The sequence below is a fragment of the Vombatus ursinus genome, unplaced genomic scaffold, assembly GCF_900497805.2.
Source record: "Vombatus ursinus unplaced genomic scaffold, bare-nosed wombat genome assembly UNPS02014786.1, whole genome shotgun sequence".
In the NCBI taxonomy this organism is placed as follows: Eukaryota; Metazoa; Chordata; class Mammalia; order Diprotodontia; family Vombatidae; genus Vombatus; species Vombatus ursinus.
This window is the reverse complement of record NW_020954564.1, coordinates 32,359,599-32,381,511: the sequence shown is the minus strand read 5'-3', so window position 1 is coordinate 32,381,511 and position 21,913 is coordinate 32,359,599. Positions and strand designations below refer to the sequence as shown.

General features: G+C 42.3%; 1 protein-coding gene across 1 annotated transcript in view; it reads left to right on the top strand.

The window, feature by feature from the left end:
• The window catches only part of TM9SF4 (transmembrane 9 superfamily member 4), a 67,102-nt gene extending 47,455 nt beyond the window's left edge, over positions 1 to 19,647 (top strand). The window contains exons 11-18 of the mRNA XM_027867661.1: positions 270 to 351; positions 459 to 534; positions 1,540 to 1,623; positions 13,223 to 13,398; positions 14,495 to 14,558; positions 15,778 to 15,897; positions 16,359 to 16,448; positions 17,455 to 19,647. Of these exons, the coding sequence (XP_027723462.1) occupies positions 270 to 351; positions 459 to 534; positions 1,540 to 1,623; positions 13,223 to 13,398; positions 14,495 to 14,558; positions 15,778 to 15,897; positions 16,359 to 16,448; positions 17,455 to 17,604 (842 nt within the window). The 3' untranslated portion in view covers positions 17,605 to 19,647. The remainder of the gene's footprint in view (positions 1 to 269; positions 352 to 458; positions 535 to 1,539; positions 1,624 to 13,222; positions 13,399 to 14,494; positions 14,559 to 15,777; positions 15,898 to 16,358; positions 16,449 to 17,454) is intronic.
• The last annotated feature ends 2,266 nt before the right edge of the window (positions 19,648 to 21,913 follow it).

The following is a 21,913-nucleotide window of genomic DNA, read 5'->3' as shown; positions in this document are numbered from 1 at the left end:
TCTCTCTCTCTCTCTCTCTCTCTCTCTCTCTCTCTCACCTGAAGCTTAGAGATCAAGTTTTCCATGATCAGTAAGGCTGCAGAAACAATTGTAGCTAATGCAAAGACCTAGTTAGCATCCATCTTTCCATCTGCTATAAAAAGAGAGTTTTCCCATCTTAGGAAAAGAATGGGTCAGAGGAGTTGTAGTCAGTTAAAACCCTGAGATTACAAAAAACAGGTGTGGAGTATGTTGCTCTGCCTCCTCATGTCTGCCTTCTCCCTCCCCAGTTGTTGCTATGCTGGGAATGCTGTCTCCTTCCAGCCGAGGTGCTCTAATGACCACAGCTTGTTTCCTTTTCATGTTCATGGGGTAGGTTGTGTATTTATTATTTGGGAAGGGTGATTGGGAGGAAATCTTCTTTATGGTCTTTATTTTTCCTCCCCCTAACTAGAGTGATTCCCAATGTTCTCCCACAGGGTTTTTGGTGGATTTTCAGCTGGCCGTCTATACCGGACCCTGAAGGGTCATCGGTGGAAGAAAGGAGCCTTCTGTGTGAGTGGCTCTCTTTATCCCAACCTCTCCTAGTATTATCTTGGAAGCAGAAGCAGAGATTTTCTCCGGCAGGCCTGAATGATTTTTTATTCATTTATCTGGAGCTGTGATAGATATTAGGGGAAAGATAGATCTGGGAAGAAAGTCTGTTGGGGGTGGGGTTTGAAGAATTGTGACAAGTCAGAAAACAGACAAAGAATCCTGGGAAAGACAGTACAATGGAAGAGTTAAGATGGGGGGGGGAACTGTAGAAATTTGGAGATACCCCTTCCCCATAATCTTTACCTTAAAACTTGTTCAAAAGAACAATGAGGATTAATGGCTGAGAGAAAGAGGAGGGAGATGGGTTTATTGAATAAAAACAATCCCATTGTCATGTGTACTTCAGGGTATTTTTCCCTATTAAATGAGAGTATTATGTGGCCCTTTGTCCCTCTCAGAACTTATGAGGAAGGGCAAGAAAGTCCAGGCTTTGAACACATAAGAGAAAAATATACCATCAGTAGAAGCTGTTAGAAATGATAACTCAAAGAATGATGTGGCATCTTCTTACAGAGATTGCCTCTTGTCTCAAAAGAACATTAACCTTTTGGGAAATGGTGTTGGCTCTTTCAAATTAATAGTTGTGCAGAGATTCTAACATCATAAGATGTTAGAACTGGAGCAGTCCATCAAAGCAGCAAAATACTGTCTGTGATCTGAAAAACGTTAATGTACAACTGCCAGAAGTACCTTGCCCCTACTTGGAAGGGCTTTAGACAGTTGGAGTGTGTAGCTACCTGTGATTAACTTGAGAAATTTGCAGTGCAGTTAAAAACCTGACCTCTGTTTGTGCAGCAGCATTGATCATAGAGTGAGGGTCCTTATGGGCTTGTCTCACCTGTTGAGGGAGAATACGCCCCAGACAGATAGACACTCTGCATAAGGAGCTCTCCTTAGGGCAGGGAGATGCTCTCCACATGCTGGCGGCCCCCTCTAGCCAACCTAACTCAATCTTGTCACCAGACGGCGATGCTGTATCCTGGGGTGGTCTTTGGCATCTGCTTTGTGCTGAACTGTTTCATCTGGGGGAAGCATTCATCAGGAGCGGTAAGTGGTTCCTAAGCCTCCAGTCCCTCGGTCTGGTCTTTTGTCCCATGGTTGATTGCTGCTGCTTTTCTGTCTGGGGTCAATAGAGTCATGTTCCTGGAAGAGTGTGCTCTGTACTGAGTGGGATTTCCTCAGCCATGCCTACTTCTGCCCCACAAGATTATTTTTAATTGTCCTTTACATAACTTACTTTCAAAAAACAGACTTTCCAAGCGTAGAAGTTTCTTAGAAGTTTCTGCAGGTCGAAAAATTGAGTGAGTAACTTCTTTTTCCTTGGAACTCATGAACAAAGCAGAGGCTTATTTGAATGTATCTGTACTGTCTCAAGAAGGGACTTTCCTTTAGGCTTCTACCCCTAACTATATCATACATAGTAGGACTCAAGGGATTATTATTACAAGTTCCAGGCCATGGTCCCGGGCTAACCTGGGAAGTCTTGTACCTCTTATTCCTATGCACAAGTTCCATGAAGGTGACCTTCTCCCTTAAAGGTTCTGGTTAAGGATTCTTAGTTCAGACCAGAAATCTCTTCCTCATTGTAGCAAGGTGCTGGGGAAATTTTCTTTCTCAGAAGCCAGGAGAGCCTTTTTATAGAAGTTGACGTCAAGAAACAGGACACCTTGAGTCTGTGGTTGTAGCGTTTCTGGGTTTAACCTCTTGTTCAGTTCTTACTTCCTCCATTTTTAACTTGGTCTCTTTTTCTTAGCCAGTGCTGACTAGATGAATGGATGAATTAATGTTTTCCCATCTTATACTCGGTGCCATTGTTCTTTTTTCTCTCCTCAGATCCCTTCCTTCCTTGTTCCTTTGCTATTTTATGCCAAACTGTATGTGAAAAGCTTCAGGGATATGCTGTGGTTGCCCTGGTTAACAAGTTTTCATCTCATTAACTAAAGAACTCATTTTCTCTGGACTTATATCTCCTTCCCTGATAGTCTACTGCTCTCTTTAGGTCTGAACTAGCTGCCCTCTGTCCAGTCTTGCCCAGCTGTGAAACAGCTGAAAAGCCTTCAGGACTGGTTGTTGAGCTATGTCTTATTCAAGCATAGAATCCTATGACTTCAGAGAGTGTTTCGTCCAACCTTTTATTTGAACTAAGAGTCCCCTCTACAAATTCCCAACCACTGATCTTCAGCCTCTCTTTTAAGACCTCCAGCAGCAGGGAACTCATCTCATAAAGAAGCCTATTCCGTTTTTCTTACTTTTTAAAATTAATTTATTTCTTTTAGTTTTCAACAATCACTTCTATAAGCTTTTGAGTTTTAAATTCTTTCCCCCTCTCTTTTTCTCCTCCCTCCTCAAGACGGCATGCAATCTGATATGGGCTCTACATATCCATTCCTATTAAACATATTTTCACATTAGTCATGTTGTAAAGAAGAATTAGAACCAATAGGAGGAACCACTAGAAAAAGGAAACAAAACAAAACAGAAGGAAAAAAAAGAGCAAATAGTATGCTTTGATCTGCATTCAAACTCCATAGTTCTTTCTCTGGAAGTGGATAGCATTTTCCATCATGAGACTTTTGGAGATGTCTTAGATCCTTGCATTGCTGAGAAGGACTAAGTCTGTCAAAGTCAGTCATCACACAACGGGCCTGTTACTGTGTACAACATTCTCCTGGTTCTGCTCACTTCATTCAGTATCAGTCCATACAAGTCTTTCCAGGTTTTTCTGAAGTCCGCTTGTTCATCATTTCTTACAGCACAATAGTATTCCATTACATTCATATGCCACAACTTGCTCAGCCATTCCCCAATTGATGGGCATCCCCTCAATTTCCAATTCTTTGCCACCACAGAAAGAGCTGCTATAAATATTTTTGTCCATGTGGGTCCTTTTCCCATTTTTATGATGTCTTTGGGATACAGCCCTAGAAGTGGTATTGCTGGGTCAAAGGATATGCACATTTTTATAGCCCTTTGGGTATAGTTCCAAAGTACTCTCCAAAATGGTTGGATCAGGGGCAGCTAGGTGGTGCAGTGGATAGAGCACCAACCCTGGATTCAGGAGGACTCGAGTTCAAATGTGGCCTCAGACACACAACACTTACTAGCTGTGTGACCCTGGGCAAGTCACTTAACCCCATTGCCTAAACAAAACAAACCAAAAAATAAAAAATAAAAAAAAATAAAAGGAGTTCCAAATGGTTGGATCAGTTCACAACTCTACCAACAATGCATTAGTATTCCAATTTTCCCACATCTTCTTCAGCATTTATCATTTTCCTGTTTTGTCATGTTAGCCAATCTGATAGATGTGATGTGGTACCTCAGATTTGTTTTGATTCACATTGAATCAATAGTGATTTAGAGCATTTTTTATATGACTATAGATAGCTTTAATTTCTTCCTCGGAAAACTGCCTGTTCATATCCTTTGACCATTTATCAATTTTGGGAATGAAAGCCTATTCCATTTGTAAAAGCTCTGTTTGTTACAAAGTTCTTCCATACATTGAGCTGCAGTCTCCTTCCCAGTCATTTCTTTTTTCTTTTTTTAAAGATTAGGTCACCCTACCTCACCCAGGCTGAAAGTATTGAGCCTTACTTGTGTACAAGATCCTACTACTGATTGACATGGGAACTTTGACCTGTTCTGTTTCTAATTGAGCTGATTTGTCCCTCTTTAGGCAACTAGATGGCCCCCCAGTCTTGGAGGCTCACCCTATTGATGCTAAACTTAATGAGGACATAACTTCCTGCAGCTCAGAGCTGCCAAGCTCAAGAGATCCACCAGCTTAAACCTTCTCATGAGCTATGATTATGGATGTGCGCCACCATGCCTAGTCCCAGACATCTCTAAATATTGGATCTAGTTCTGCCCTTTTGGATCAAACAGATCAAATCTAATTCCCTGCCACATGGTAGCCTTTGAGATACTTAGGAGCTTGTCTTCTCCAAGTTAAAAACTCCCAGTTCTTCAGCAAATCCTCCTAGTACATGCTTTCAAAGCCCCTTTACCATGTTGGTTGCTTACTCCTGAACAACCTTTTTCTCTCTAGTTAATGTACTCCTTATAATGTGGTGCCCAGGCTTAAACACACTACTTCAAATACAGTTTGACCAGGAGGTAGGGCCGTTACCTCTTGTTTTCAGTGTGTCATTCAGTCAGTCAGTGAACACCAAGTGCCTACTCAGTGCCAGGCACTGTGCCAAGCACTGAGGAAACAAGAAGAGGCAAAAGACAGTCCCTGCTCTCAACAAGCTCACAGAGTCCGATGGAGTGAAAACAGACAAAAACAAGTGTACAGACAAACTAATTAAGAGAGGGAAGGCACTAGAATGAAGAGGGAAAGGCTTCTTGTACAAGGTGAGATTTTAGTTGGGACTTAAGGGAATCCAGGGAAGCCACTAGGTGGAGATGAGGAGGGAGATCATTCCAGGCAAGGGGCACAACCATAGCAAATGCCTGGAGTCTGGAGATGGAGCATCTTGTTCATGGAACTGCCAGGAGGCTGATGTTAAAGGACTGAAGAGTATGTGATGGAAAGTAAGATGTAAGAAAACTGAAAAGGTTATGAAAGGTTTGAACACCAAAAAAGGATTTTGTATTGGCTTTTGGAGTCAGTAGGGAGTCGCTACAATTTTTAATTAGGTGGGTGACATTGTTAGGCCTGCACTTTAGGAAAATCACTTCAGTGGCTGAATGAAGGATAGATTGGAATGGGGAGAGACTTGAGATGGGGAGAATAATATTACAATTGCCTGTTGGGGGAGTCTTATAGCAATAATGATAATAAATCATAGCAATAACTTCTTGGGTTCTACAATGGATGATATCATTAGGAGATAAAAGCTTAAAGGAAATTCCCTTCTTGAAACAGCACAGATGCCTCTGCTTTGTTTATGTGTTCCAAGGTGTAATAGGTATAACAGATGATAAGGGCCTTCACCAGAGGAGTATCAGTGTCAAAGCAAAGAAAGGGGCATATTCAAAAAATATTGCAGAGGCAAAATTTACAGGCCTTAGCAACAAATTGGATATGGGGGGGTTGAGAGATAGTGAGGAGTCCAGGATGACTCCTAGGTTGTGAGCCTGAGGGACCATGAGGGTTGCCTTCTACAGTAACAGGGAAGGTAGGAGGGGGGAGGGTTTAGGGGGCAAGATAATGAGTTCAATTTTGGACATGTCAGGTTTAAGATGTCTACTGGATGTCCAGTTCAAGATGTCTGAAAGGCAGTTGGAGATGAAAGATTGGACGTCAGCAGAGAGGTTGGGGCAGGATAGATATATTTGAGAATTGTCAGCATAGGGATGCTAATTGAATCCATGGGAGCTGATGAGATCACTAAGTAAAGTAGTATAGAGGGAGAAGAGAAGAAAACCCAGGACAGAATCCTGAGAGACACCTATGGTTAGAGGGTATGATCTGGAGGAAGATCCAGCAAAGGAGACTGAGAAGGAAGGTAGAGTAGAACCAGGAGAGAGTGGTATCCCAAAAACCTAGAGAGAAGAGAGTATCAGGGAGGAGAAAATGATCAACAGTATCAAAGACTATAGAGAGGTCATGAAGAATGAGGATTGAGAAAAGGCCATTGGATTTGACAAGTAAGAGATCATTGGTAACTTTGGAGGGAGCAGTTTCAGTGGAATGGTAAGGTAGGAATCCAGATCGTAAGGGGTTAAGAGGAGAGTGAGAGGAGAGAAAGTGGAGGCACCTATTATAGATAATCTTTTCAAGGAGGTTGGGGGAGACATGGTTCTGGACATTATACTTGTATTAATGTAGTTTAGAATCACAGTCATTTTCCATCATTTATTTATATTGAATTCACTGGAAGTGTTTTTCACATCATCTGATATCTACAAATATTCCTCTCCTCTTGTACAATTAACTTTTGTAAATCTAAGTATAGGATTTTACCGTTTTCCCTATTACATGAAATTTTGTTAGATTTGTCACATTATTTAAGATTTTTGAGACCTTTTGGAATTCTGATTCTGTCATTCAGCATATTTGTTTTTTATCCCTCCTAGCTTTTGTCATTTTCCAGTTTTATAGGAATGCCATTTATGTGTTCATTAATTAATCAGCAAGCATTTATTAAATACCTGTGTACGAGGCACAGTGGCTGGGTACTAGGAATACAAAGATGACATGGAAACAGTACCCACCCTCAAGAAGCTTGCAGTCTAGCTAGGAAAGACAAATATGTGCACATACAGCTAGATACAAACTTGATACATGGGGGGGGTGGAGGTGGAGGAGTTGAGAAAACTTTGAAAGGCTTCATGTAGAAGGTGGCATTTGAACTGAGCCTTGAAGGAAACTAGGGTGTCTTAAGAGGCACAGAGGACAGAAAATGGAAAAATCACAGATAGGACTTGGAGTGTTATTGATAAAAATATTCAACAGAACAGAGTCCAGGACAAAGTCCTATGGCATAGTAGTTCACTTGAGACCTCTCTTCAGGTTAATATGAATCCATGAATCAATCTTCTTTGGAGCAACCTGCTTAACTGTACTGTCCTCGAGCACATATGTCTCCATCTTGTCTACAAGAACTTCATCCATGAGAGACTTTCATCAAATGTCCTGCTGAAATCCAGCTTTTTTTTTTTACGACATTCCCCTGATCTACACTGTCAAAAAAAGAAATTTAGCCTGGCTTGACTTGTTCTTAAGGACCCCATAACGGCTCCTTCCTAGTAACACTTCCTAAGTGTTTGAAAATCATCTCTTTAATAATCCATTCTGTAATGTTGCCTGGGGTCATCATCAGTCATTGTCTTATCTGCAAATAATTGGTAGTCCTCCTCCTTCTTTACAAAAAAAAAAAAATTGATACATATGTCCATTTTCAGGCTTCCAGAATCCTTTTTGTTTAGCAGAATTTCTTTTTTATTTAAATCAGCACAACTGATTGATACATTGAAAAAGTCCAAAAACATGGGCAATTTGTAACACTTCTATGAAAGGCTGGGTTGGGAGTGTCCCTTCTATCTCTTCATTCCAGTCCTGCTTGATCTTTATAATTTTATTATATTTACTTTTGATTTTTTGTGTGTGTGGTTGATTTTTGCATTTGTTATCATTGTTGTGTCTATTGTTTTCTTGTATCTCTTTAGTTCACTCTGCATCATTTCATGTAGAACTCTCCATGCTTCTCTGTATTCATTACACACATCATTTCTTATAGCACAACAATATTTCATTACATTCAGTTACCACAGTTTGTTTAGCCATTCCCCAGTTGATGGACATCCATTTTGTTGGCAATTCTTTGCCAACAAAATTTCTTAAAGCTTACTAAAAGCTGTTTGTTCATTACACCCATAAGTTCTTTCAGCCTAGGGTAGTGTTTCTTAATCTGGGTTCCATGGGTAGATTTCAGGGAGTCCATCAGCTTTAATGGGGGAAAAAATTACATCTTTATGTTTACTAACCTCTAACTGAAATTTAGCTTTTTTTTTTTAGAATTTTTAAAAAAGATCAAGTCCCTGTGCTTCACCAAACTGCAAAATGGGTCCATGACACATTGAACGTTAAGAACCCTTAGCTTGGGTACAATTGACCCGACTTAGGGGTCATGGATATATTTGAATTATGAGGGACCTTGGGTTAAAGGTGAGGTTGTTGGGACTCTTAATCTCCCCAACTATCTTTAGCACCAATTCCCAGCTTTTGTTTTTTCTTTTCCAATCTGAAGATCAAGCATCAGGCCAATCCCTTCCTTGTCCCTCTTCTTGCATAAAACATAGCTTAAAAAGCCCTTCTTGTTGTCCAAAGCATTTTGCACAAACCTCAGCTCATGCTGGGCTTTCTCATTCCTGAAATTGTTTTGATAGGCCTGTGCCAGTCTTTTACGTGCTCCTTTCATTATGTGCACCTGTTCCATCTTCTTTATGTGTTCTTTTTAAATGACTTTGTCAGAGAACTCCCTGTATAGTTGCATCACTGTTTAACCACGCGCCCCTTTTCTTATTCGATAGAATCGTTTGTGATTGGTTTTTTAGTTTGTTCTTGAAAGCCCTTCTTCACTCTTGAGCTGATTTCCCTTCACATCTCTTGGAAGCAGTCCTCCTCTCTACTCACATAGCTACCACCTTTCAGGCCTTCCTCACCTCTCTCTTAAATTATATAATTTATAATCTCCAAATTAGTCTCCTTGCCTCAAGCTTCTCACTTCTTCAGTCCACCCTGCTACTAAAATGTAGATCTGACCATGTGCTTTCCCTCTTGAGTCAACGCCAGTGGCTTCTTCTTGTTTATAGGATAAAATATAATTTCCTCTGTTTAGCTTTTAGAGCCATATACAACCTAGCTTCAGCCTATCTTTCTATCCTCCTTGGTCACTGGTCACATCAGCTGCATTTTGCAATCCAGCCAGCGTTGCCTTCTTGCTGTTTGTTCCTCACACCTGCTGCCTCTGCACTGGCCATCCCTCACGTGTGGAAAGCAGCCTATTCGTACCTCTACTTCAGAGAGCCCCTCTCTTCCTTTAGGACTTAACCTGAGCGTGATGTTTCCCATGAGATTTTTCCTGATCCCTCAAACCACTAGTGCCTTCCCTCCAAAACTGCCTTACAGTTAACTGCTTTGTATATATTTGTATTTATTCACTTAAAATTTATGCTCTGTGTACTTACGTCTGTACTTGTTGTCTCCCCCATTAGCATGTAAGCTTTTTGTGAATTGTTTCATGCTTTGTACTTGTCTCCCCAGTACCTAGCACAGTTCCTGGCATATAACAGGCATTTAATAAATACTTGTTGATTGATTGATTGATTGACTGACTGATTATTCCCTGGCAATAGGAACTCAACTGCTTATTTTCTAAACTTAATAAATCTTACTTTGCAAAAGGCTCAGAGACATAGCTCACCATGTTTAGTGTGTTCCTTTTGCCTACTACAAAGTCTACAATGACATGGTAATCTTCTCTCAAGATTATAGTTTCTGCTTCAACCAGTTTCTACTTTTTGTTCAAAACCTTTCTTGTTCGATGACATGTCCAGAAGTTCAATGGAGAATTTGCTAGTTTAATTTAGAACTCAAAATCTTATAAAAGTGAATGTTGAAAACTAAAAATTAAAAAAAAAATAGAATTTGTTAGTTTATGGAATTAGACTTCTAGCGAATATCCAAAGAATCACAATCTCTCAGTGTTTTTGTATCTTTACTCAATGCTAGTTGGGGGATCTTTATCAGGAACTCTCATCCATTTTCCTCCCCCTGGCTGGGTGGTTAGTAACATACTGCCATAATATTATTACTTTTCTTTCTTTCTCTTTTTATACTACCCAAATGCTTTCTACCTTGCTTCCTAAGGTTTGTGGATTTCCACACAGTTATCTGGAAATATATAGCTCAGATAGAGAGAGCTTTAAGATCTACAAATGCTTTCATCCCAACAACCCTGTGAAGTCATTGTTGCAAGTATTCTCATTCCCATTAATTGAGATTTTAACTTGCAATTCCTAACTTATTAGATTGTCATGCAGCTAATAAGGAAAGACCTTGGTTCAGACCCCAGTTCTGAAACCTCCATTTCCACATTCACATACTTTATTACCCTCACTTCTGTATCATCTTGGTATTTAGTGCTATGCCACTGTCCATTTTATCAACTCTAAATATCACAAACCCTTAGTAAGCACTATGGTCAACATTTAAGAACATATAACACTTACATAAATCCCAGAGCTCTTGCCACTCCTTCCAGACATGGGAGACAGCGTGTGCATGGAGATGGGAGGTGGAGGTGGGAATGTTACGTATAAGAAACAGCAAGAAGGTCATTTGGACTATAATGCAGAAGGGATGATGGAGAGTGTGTGCACTAAGCTGGAGCCAGACTGAGAAGTGCTTTAAAAGTCAATCAAGGAATGTGTATTTTATTCTAGAGGCAAAAGGGAACCATTGGATGGAGCCTTTTGAACAGATAGGTGCTTTAGGAATATCACTTTGGCAGTTATTTCGAGACTGGATTGAAGAAGGGAGCCACCATAGGCAGGGATTAAGAGGGCATCACAATAGTCTAGGTGAGAAGAGGGCCTGAACTAGAGTGGTGGCTATGTGAGGAGAGGAAAAGAGATGGAAATGGATGAGAGATACAGGGTGGTGGTAGAATCAACAAGACTCAGCAACTGCTTAGGTGTGAGGGTTTAAAAAGGGCAAAGTTAAGATGATTTTGAGGTTGTGAACCTGAGACAATGGCCCTATCCTCCAAAAAAAAAATTGGAAAGTTTGGGAAAGGAGAGCGTGAGAGAGGTGTAGATAATTACTTCTGTTTCAGACATATTGATTTCCAGATGCCTCTGGGACATCCAGTTGGTGACATCCAGTAAGCAATTGGTAATCTGAGCCTCGAGCTAGAGAGGTAGATCTGGAAGTCTACATAAAGGCCACAGTTGAGTTAATGAGAGCGGATGCCTGTTTAGACAGAGAAAAATAGAGGGCCCAGGTCACTGCCTCAGCAGTCCAGGCAAAAGGGATGGGATAAGGATGATAATACAGTTAAGGAACAGCCACAGGGGTGCGGAAAAAAACAGATGAAGGCAGTGTTATTAACACTCAAGGAGGATAGAGTATCTTAGACAGAAGTTATTAACCCGGGATTCATGAACTGGTCATTGAAATATTTTGAGAATTGTATTTCAGTATAATTCGTTTCCTTTGTAATTTAATGTGTTTTGCTTTATGCATTTAAAAACATTATTCTAAGGAACTGTAGACTTCAGCAAAGGGGTCCATAATGCAAAAATAGTTAAGAGACCCTGGTCTAGGAGGTGAGCTCCATTAATGCTACAGAAAAGTCAAGAAGACTGAGGCCATTGGATTTGGCAGTTAATTCTTTTGGGGGGGGGGGGGGGAGGGCCCTAGGCAGTGGGCTTAAATGACCTGCCCAGGGTCACACAGCTAGTAAGTGTTATGTGTCTGAGGCTGGATTTGAATTCAGGTCCTCCTGAATCTAGGGCCAATGCTCTATCCACTGTGCCACCTAGCTGTCCCGGCAGTTAATTCTTAAACACCAACATTTAACTAAACTCTCTTCAATTCTTTTATTGTCTTTTCTATTCTAAAATCTAAATCTTTCATTGGAAAAAAGATATGGCACTACTATTTATGCCCCACATCTATTTCCTGCCCAGATTTTCATAGTCCCCACAGACCTTTCCAGATTTCTTCTTATATAACCCTCACTGAATCATTGTAAGTGGACAGTCATTATGTTTGATTAGTCTTGACAGGTTCTCTATCACATCCCCAAATACGGCAGACAGGAAAATAGCATTTATATCGAGTATATATATGACTGCTTTGTCTCTGTACTTCACAGTAGGGAGTTACTAGGCACCATAACTTGTCTTTTCCCCCTAGTACAAGTAACTGATTTCCTAGCAAGCCCATACTGGTGCTTCTGGGTCATCTTTCTTTTTCATGGATGCAGCTTTTCACTGGGAGGCTCCAAATGCATCCTTTTGGGGAAGTACCTCCTATCCATTGTGTAGCTTCACTGGGCAGTGGAGCAGTGGTGGTACATGAACAGATTTGTGGGGTGAGTTGAGTGTCTTTGGGTTCCTGAGTGACAGACAGGATTCTCCCTTCTTTTCCATCCTTTCCCTCTAAGTGAGAGTTATCTGTTGTTCTTCCCTTCCTTCTCTCTGTTGTGTCCTTCCATTCACTAACCTCCAGACCCTCATTTTGATATTCCTTTGCCTCCTTAGAATCTTTTTATTTCTGGGCTTCTTTTTAAATTGTTTCTTGAATGTTATCAATGAACTTTCCATTCTCCCAAATGAGCTGGATTGTAGAGAAACTTCTTCACATCCTTTTGCCTTTTCCTCAAGCCGGTAGAGAAGTATGCATTTCCCACATTGTGCCTTTCCCAGTTGATGATTTCCTCTGGCAGGAAGACAGACATATCACAGTCCCAATAAGTCACCAAGCCAGTTTCTATGACTAGAAATTTTTTTTTCTTTTATTTAGTCTTTTATTTTTCCCGTTACATGTAAAAAACAATTTTTTAACATTCATTTTTAAAATTTTGGGTTCCAAATTCTCTCCCTTCCTCCCTCTCTACCCCCCTCATTGAGAAGGCAAGTAATTTGATATAGGTTATACATGTGTAGTCATGCAAAACGTTTCCATAATAGTCATGTTGTGAAAGAAAACATAGACCCCTCCCCCCCCCTCAAAAAAAACCTCAAGAAAAACAAGGAAAGTAAAAAAGTATGCTTCAATTTGTATTCAAACACCATTAGTTCCTTCTCTGGGCATGAATAGCATTTTTCATCATAATTCCTTCAGAGTTGTACTGAATTGTACTGCATTGCTGAGAATAGCTAAGCATGACTAGGAATTTTTAAAAGTTAAGGCATATAGCTCCCCCGGTGAATCCCACTGCTTAGTACAATGGCAGACTCACTTCTTGGTGCTGCATTCCAAGAATATTGCTTTTATGAAACATCAGACATTCTCTGTTCCACTCTTATGCAGTTAGTAATTGCCAGTGACCAAACTGTCTTGAATCTATGTTCCTTAAGCAAACATTAGACAGCTTTCTAAAAACTAGATGGGCAATCAACTTGCAAATGCAGGATGTTCATATTCTCTTAGAAATTATTCATGTCCTGGATACAATGTTTCTAGGTGCCATTCCCTACAATGGTGGCCTTGCTATGTATGTGGTTTGGGATCTCTCTGCCACTGGTATACCTGGGCTATTACTTTGGATTCCGCAAGCAGCCTTACGATAACCCTGTGCGCACCAACCAGATCCCCCGGCAGATCCCTGAGCAGCGGTGGTACATGAACAGATTCGTGGGGTGAGTTGAGTACCTGTGGGTTCCTTGGGTGGCACAGGGGAGTTTGCCTGTCCTTTGCTTCTAAGTTAGAGCTATTTATTCTTCCAGAGGGGCAAGGAAATGGGACCTTGGGAAAGAACTAGGAGGGAATCTTGGCCAGGGAGGTCTGTCTGCTAGAGTTAAGTTCATTTACCATTTGCATCGTTGTCATCTTCATCGTAGTTCCCATTCAGGTATTGCTATGCAGTTTTCTCCAGCCCCATTTTACAGATAAAGGAACTGAGGCCTACAGAGGAGAAGTCACATGGCTAGGATTCATCTTAACTGGTGCTCAGCCCCAGGTTTCTGACTCCAAATCGAGTGTCTTTCCACTACACCATAGTGACTTTCACTGTGTTTATCATGAAAATGGGCACCGTATTCCAAAGCTCTCCCTTCATCCTTCTAGAGCTACTCTGAGGAAGAAGCAAAGCTGACTAGTGCCCAAAGAGAAGGTATACCTAGAGAGACTAAAAGGGATGAAACTGTTCCTCTCCATCCCACCCCTGTATTGATCTAATGGAAGAAGTGCTAGCAAGGGGGTGTGGAGATCTGGGTTCAGATCCTGCCTCCACCATCGATTCACTCACTGTATGTGGTGAAGTCACTTCACTATTCTCGGCCTCAGTTTCCTCATCTATAAAACATTTTGGTTTTTTTTTGGTTTTTTTAATCTTCCCTCAATGGGGGAGAGAGAGGGAACTACTAGGAGAATATCGTACACATTGTCACTATATTACCCATTTTTGCTGAACTGTTTTTCCTTGTCAGTCTGGAAGGGGCAGTGGAGCTAAAATGGTTATGATGCAAAGACTAAAGGCTTCGATAAAACGTTTTTAAAACTCAAGTTAAATTTGAATAGAACAAAATAAAATGAAGACATTACACTTATCTTTATCCCATAGTGCTGTCATAGGACTAATGTGTGATTAGAGATGTGAATGTGGTTTGAAAACATCCCCCACGCAGGTGTGAGGGACCATGTGATCCATAGTGGAAAGCCAGATGGTCTTGTTTTCCTGTGATACCTTGTGCTTTTAACCCTGCCCTCTCTTCTTCTCTTCCTTTTTCCATGTAGTATCCTAATGGCTGGGATCCTGCCCTTTGGAGCCATGTTCATCGAACTCTTCTTCATCTTCAGTGTGAGCACCCCCTCCCTGCTGCCCCAACACCCCCTCTCACACACACACACACACACACACACACACACACACACAGCGCCTTGGGCCCTGCAACTTGATTAACCAAGAGAGGGATGTCTAACCCCCTTTGCTTCCAGATATTGTATATAAAGTGGCTTTGTTCTGTTGTACTTCTGCTGTTTCTTTCCCTCCGGCTTCCATAATAAAGAACCCTGGTGCCTCTAGTATTATAAGGTTTGCTTCTTGTCCCAGGTGCCATGGGAGAGGCTTGAGCCATCGTTGTTTTAGTAGCTAAGGGTGAAGCACTGCTCAGAAATGATCACAGAATCTTAGAACTGGAAGAGTCCTTAGAAATCATCCAATCCAGCTCCTTTATTTGAGAGCCAAAGAACAGAACATGACTCTTCCAAAATCTCATAGCCAGTAAGTCATGGAACCAAGACTTTAGGCTATCTGACTGAAAGTCCAGTGGTCTTTGCACCATGTCATAACTAAAAGCACAGCCCCAATTCAAATCTCATTGTATCAAGAGGCTTGCTTATGTAGATGCTCAGGGAAGCTTTGCTCATTTAATCATATAGTTTCCCTGTCTGTCCGTTCTTATGAAAGAATACTTTTAAAAGGGATTGAGTCATTTATCATTGTTGATCTGTTAACACCTCAGTGTGTGCTGCCTCCGTTTTTATTGCTTCTGTAATCCATGGGAAGCAGGACAATATCGGAGCCCCACAAAGCATGGCTTTGGGAATGGTGGCCATTGCTAGCTAGGACTCTTGACTTCAGGGAGAAGGATCTCTGCCTCGTGTATTATAGACCAGTGATGTCAAGCTCTAACCAGATCCCTCCATCCCTGTGGGCAGAATATGGACTTAAAAAACCACAAGTTAACATCATTTTTATTGTTTTGTTTTGTTTGTTGTTGTTGTTGTTAAACATTTCCCAGTTAGATTTTAATCTGGTTCAGGCCAGATTCCCTGACCCAAGGGCCATGAGTTTGACCTCTGTTGTAGACCATCGGCTGTCACATCTGTAGGGACAGATCCAGACCCTCAGTACGTCTGATTCCATGCAGGGTTGCTTAGTCACCTGCCTTGTGAAAACTCAGCTCATCCACTGAGTCCTGCCCCTAGAATGGGGAGTCTGGTACTAGGACAGGACAACAGAAAGATGAGAGAACTGGATGGGCAGGTTACCTGAAACGCTTTCCTCTCGTGTGCAGGCAATCTGGGAGAATCAGTTCTACTATCTCTTCGGCTTTCTGTTCCTCGTATTTATCATCTTGGTTGTGTCCTGCTCCCAGATCAGCATTGTCATGGTATACTTCCAGCTCTGCGCTGAGGTGAGTAAGAACAAATCTGGATAGAATTGGTTAGAGGCGCTCCAGCCCTACTCAAGTGAAAGGACAGCCTTCAGTAATCACAGAACTATAGAATGTCAGACTTGAAACGAACCTTAGAACATAGAATGTTGGAAGCAAGGCGGATCTTAGAACATAAGGCATGTAATGTGCTTTGGCTGTAAAAACTTTTAGAACATAGAATGTCACTTCTGGAAGATCCTTTGGAATATAGGATATCAGAGGTAGAAGGGACCTTAGAACACAAAGTCAAGGCCTTAGATATACCTTGTTTTCAGTATTGTGTCCTGTCGGAGGAATGAGCCAAATGATTCACCATCTCATCCCGTCTATAAATTGACCTCAGGGATTTTAGAACTATAGTCAGCTATGGAAGGTAGGGGAAGGGGGGTCTAGCTGGAGTCAGTAATTTTGATTCTCTCTTTTCTTTTCTTCCTGCTCAGGATTATCGCTGGTGGTGGAGGAATTTCCTGGTGTCTGGAGGCTCTGCTTTCTATGTCCTGATTTATGCCATTTTTTACTTCGTTAATAAGGTATAGGTTACAAACTGGAGGCCACCGCCATCTCCCATGAGCAATAGGACCATGGTGGTAGGGGATTAGGAAGAGTCAAGTTTCTGAATCTTGATACCCCACATGCCCAGAAGGGTATCCAGCTGTCTTCCCCAACCCCCTCTCCTATCACAATCTATTCCTTCCCCAGTTCTGTTATAGGAGACATTGGCCCCTAATTTCTTTAGGACTTAAGAGTTTAGATTTTTCTATCAATAAACAAACAAATGGATAAATAAATAATGGTAGCTAGCACTTACATAGTGCTCTAAGGTTGCAAAACCCTTTACATAGATGATTTCATTTGATCCTCACAATCACCTTATGGGATGGGTCCTGTTATTTTCCTCATTTTACAGATAAGGAAACTGAGGCTGTGAGGTATGGTGACTTACCCAGGATCACGCATCTAGTAAGCATGTGAGACAGGACTTTAATTCAGGTCTTCCTGACTCCAAGTCTAACATTGTAAACCCTGTGCCACCTCACCTGGCTGCTCTGAGTCTCTGAGGGTTTGAGAAGAGAGCTTCTTTATGGGTCTTTTCTTCATGGTGACGCTGAGAAAAACCTTCAGGGGTGAGGTTGTATGGACAAAGACTTGTTCGCCAAATTTAACAATAGATACAGAAACTGAGGCCCTTCAAGTGTGAAAGAGACAACTAGGGAGCCCTGGGTTCCAGCCCTGGTCAGCTTCTAGCTTTTCCATGCGACCTATGACCAGTCATTTCGTTTCTCTCAACCAGTTTCCTCATCTGTAAAATGAGAATGATGCTTGTACCACCCTACTTATAGTGTTGCTTTGAGGAAAATACTTTTAAACTTCAAAGTGCCAGAGAGATGTAAACTCAGAGATCCAAGCCCCTGCTGTGCTGGTGTCAGGGCTCCCCCAGGCCACCTGCCTCCCCTCTTGTACAGCCAGATGAGAAAGGGCCCTGACACTGGGTCCTTCTGACACTGCCTTCCCTCTGCTTGTCTCTCTTTTCTCTAGCTGGACATTGTCGAGTTCATTCCCTCCCTGTTATACTTTGGCTACACAGCCCTCATGGTCCTGTCCTTCTGGCTGCTCACTGGCACTATCGGCTTCTACGCAGCCTACATGTTTGTCCGAAAAATCTATGCAGCAGTGAAGATAGACTGAACATGAAACTCGCTTGGCACAAAGAGACAGACCTGTGCGTTTCCTGCCAGGAAGGAAGGGGGATTCCTTTCCCTGGTCTCCAAAGGAAACCAACCAGTGGGGATTGATGAGTGAAATAAAATAACTCCTGCTCGTTTGGAATGTCATTTTTGGCACAGTGTTCATGGATCCTGGGGCTACTTGGGGTGGGAGGGACATGTAGATAAATCTTGCATTTTATCATATTATTACAGTTCTATGGGGGACTTTTTTTTAATTTCTAAAGCTAAGAAATGCCCCTCCATTCATAATTCTTTGGCTTGTTTATTTTTCTTCCCTCGATTTTACACAAATGGATTTGAGATTGGAAACATGAGGAGTCTCCAGGACACTGAGTTTTGGTCACCAGGGCTCTTGATTTGGGGAGAACCTTTCCATCTCCTGCCCCCCAGAAACCACCTGGAAGAGGAAATCCTGAGATACCCAGGGCATTTTTGAGGCTGCTTTTCATCCATTTGACGGGGTTCTCCCCATCACCCCTGATTATGTTTTCCGTGGATCTTTACGAGAGCAGTTCCCACTCTGGAGATGGGCCATTCTGTCTCCCCAGCACCAAGTGCCCTCTGCCTCCATCTTCTGCCCATCCTGCTTCTTCCTTTCCCCTCCTCAGGCTGTGACCCTGGATGTTCAGAGACAGAGCAAGGCAGGGAAGAGCTTGGTGATGTCCGCTCCAACAACTAAAACTCAAGCCCTGTCCAGTGGCCAGAGGAAGGTCAGAGTTGAGCACCAGCACCCATGATATGAGGTGAAAAAACCCAGATGCCGGGATGACAGCATTCTCTGGGCAGCGGGAGCTCCCTGTCTTGGGGACTGGACGAGAGGAAGACAGGCCTTCACACAAACCAATCAGTGTTTCTGTGGTGCCAAGAAACATGTGACTGAGCAGTGAGCCTTCCTGCCTTGCTTTGGGAGGGGAGGACTTTGGTGAGTGAGTGGGCGGGGAGGCTTTGAGACCATTTCCCCACTTCACTCTCACTTAGGAGTCATCTCCATTATTCAAAAGGACTGCACTTTTATATATGTTTTGGTAGCTGTTCTCACTACTGTTTTTAGGCCCTCGAGTTCTCTTGTGGACAGGACAAGAGAGGAAACCGGTTTCCTTGTTTTAGCTCATTTTGGTGGCAGGTTGGCTGAGGAAGAGGAAAAGGCTTTCCTTCAGTCTACAGGCTGTATCTTACAACCAGCTTCCCTCTCCCAGGCCCTCAATCCATCTATCCCCAGGCTTTAGAGCCAAGTCTGAATTCTCACTTTTCTCCTTTGGAACAGTCACAACCACTAAGTTCAAATGGAGAGCAGTGAAGAAGGAAGGTGAGTTGGAGTCTTCCCCAAATATCAATGAGAAAATGGGAAGCCTTCCCCATCTTTCTTCTTTGTGGCAGGCAAAGTGTTTTGACATGTATGGACAAGTATGGCCCTTCTGCAGACAGTGCCCTTAATCATTCACACGGACCTCATAGGACTAGTTCTGTTTCTGCCCTGACCAATTTCCGTATTGTATGTTGTAAGAGACCAAGCCCATACCAGAATTAATACCTGGATGGGGTGCATTTGGGATTTTTCTCTTGCCCTGTTCCTTCTCACTGGTTCCCACCACAGAACAAAGCTCAGGGTTGTTTATAGATGGCTGATTGATTTACTATTTTAAGAGAGAAGTGAGGTTCCCCTCTTAATTTCTCCCAACTCCCCCACCCACCAGCTAAAACCATTGAACCTACTTTACAATCTTGCCTAATAACTCTTTGGGGTTACTTTGTAACACCAAAGTTGGATCAGCCAAGGATCAAGATGGGAAAGGGGAACCAGGGGACAATCGTTAACTGTGATTTGGAATCTATAATTCATTTAGATTTGGGATGTTCTCTCTAAGAGATAATGTTGGGATGGACTCCTCATGGAGAAGTTCAAACCATCAAAGGTTTTTCTGACTTTTTTTATGGTTTTTAATTTTTAATTAATACGTGTATCTTTTTGTCCTGTTGTAAATAAATATGCCATTGTCCTGTTGTTTTGGCTCTTGGGTCCTGTGTAAATATTCTTGTGTCTTCTCTTTCCTCACATGCCAGGGTGGGGCAAGCACCCCAGAGCAGGCAGGCAGAGGCAAAGTAATTTTCCGTAATGCTAGGCCAGTGCTACTTCTCCCCACAAACTTGGAAGTCCACCTTATTCCAATTTTGTCTGGTGCTCTCAGCCTCTCAAGCCGCACTGTGCATAAGGCTGCTCTGTGAGAGGACAAGGGTGTGGGCGTTAGACGATCTGAGGGCAACCTGCTCTGCCGCTCACTGCTGAGGTCCAGAACAGCTAGGTGACATCATGACCAAGGTCATATCACCTAGTCTTTCTGTACCTCAGTTTCCTTTTAGATAAAAGGAAAGGAGAGCATTGGATTAGATGACCTCTGTGGGCCCTTGAGTCTAGGAACCAAGGTCATGTAGAGTTCTGGACTGGAAGACAGAAGGTTGGAGTTCACAAGATCACAGCCCTCAAGTTGGAGGAGCCCTTAGAGATCTTAGAGAAAAGAAAACTGAGGCCCAAAGAACTGAAGTGACTTGTCCAAAGGTCACACAGCTAGCAAGCAGTAGAGCTACTGACCCCTCTGGTTCCAAATCCAGGCCTTTTTCTTCTGTACCAAGTTCAGAGCCATAGGCAAACCACTTTACTACCCTCAGCTTTCTCATCTGTAAAGAGGCAGTAATCAATGAGTTCAACCCTCTTGTTTTTGAGGGGAGGAAACAGGTCTGTCCAGAAAGGATCATATATTTAGAGCTAGAGGGAACCTTAGAAATCAACCTGTCCGAGCCCCTCATTTTACAGATGAGGAAACCGAGACCCAGAGAGGGGAAGTGACGACCAGGATTGACACAGCTAATGTCTGAGGTAGGATTTGAACCCTGGTCTTCTTGACACAAGTATAGCACCCTAGCCATTATACCATGCTCCCTCCATTTTTTCCCTTGCCTCCCAGGGAATCTCTTTTTTCCAACATTTACCTGCTCTTTGGCCACGTTCTCAGGAGTTTCCCTCAAACTTAAATATGTAATACTTTATTTGTGTGAGCTAGGCCCAGAGTTGAACCATAAGGACTATCCTTGCTCAGGGCTATTATGAGATCTCTGAATTAAAGTAACAAATTCCTTTAAAGCAAGACCAATGTCATTTTTCTTTCCTGCAACCAATGAAGTCATTAAAATGTCCCCCCTTGTACTCACCTGTGTATTGTGCTCTAAGGAGTGTGTCTGCACCTTAAAAGAGTATGTCCCTTAAAATAATAATGATTACACCTATTTCTCTAGCATTTTCCTCACAATCTCCTTATGAGGTAGATAGTACAAGTTATAATCATTTTACAAAGTAAAATGAGGCTCTGAGGATGAGGTGATAGGCCCAGGTTATGTGCCTAGGTCTTCTGATTCCAAATCCAATGGTGTTTCCCCTGCACTGCATTGCCAACACCCTACCTATAAAAAGCAAATATGCTTTTCCTTTGGAAAGGACACCTAATATAGATATCTGGCCATGTCATTCCCTTACTCAAAAACTAATGGCCTCCCTTGCCTGCCTCCCTTGCTTATCCTGGCCCTGACTCTTAGAGGAGGCAGAGAGGAAGCAAAAGATTAATCATGATGGAGAGTGGTACAGGGCCACCAACAAGAAAAAACTCCAGTCAGGGCTCAGCAAACTTGGCTTTGAATTTCTGATCCCCAACCTCAGGCTCTTTCTCTTTCTCACTCTACCACCAGAGGCTTGGGTTGAGGTCAACCACAGGGTCTGAGTTAGAAGGGAATTCAAAAGCCATCAAGTCTAATCCACACCTGACCCAGAAGGCCCTCTAACCTACTGCCCCTGACAAGTAGTCACCCAGCCTCTCTGCTTGCCTCCAGTAAAGAGGGACCCACTACCTCCAAAAGCAGCCATTTCTCCATTAGGATATCTTCTTCATACCTCAACCCATCTTTAGATGGCATGAGCTCAGGGCCATTCACCTGCCCATTCATCATCTGGATGCCCTCTCCCTTGTCAATGTCCTTTCTAAAATGTGACACCCGGATGTGTATGTAATAGAATGAGATCATATTTGTAAAAAGCACTTAGCACAGTGCCTGGTATATAGTAGGCACTTGATAAATACTTATTGCCTTCCCTTTCCCCACTAATAGTTCAGATGTACTTTGACCACAGCAGAGTGCAGGGGAACTCTCACTAGCTGTGAACGCTATGCCTGAAATTTCACATCTCTCCATCTTGGCCGCAAGAGCCTAAGACTTTGTTTAAT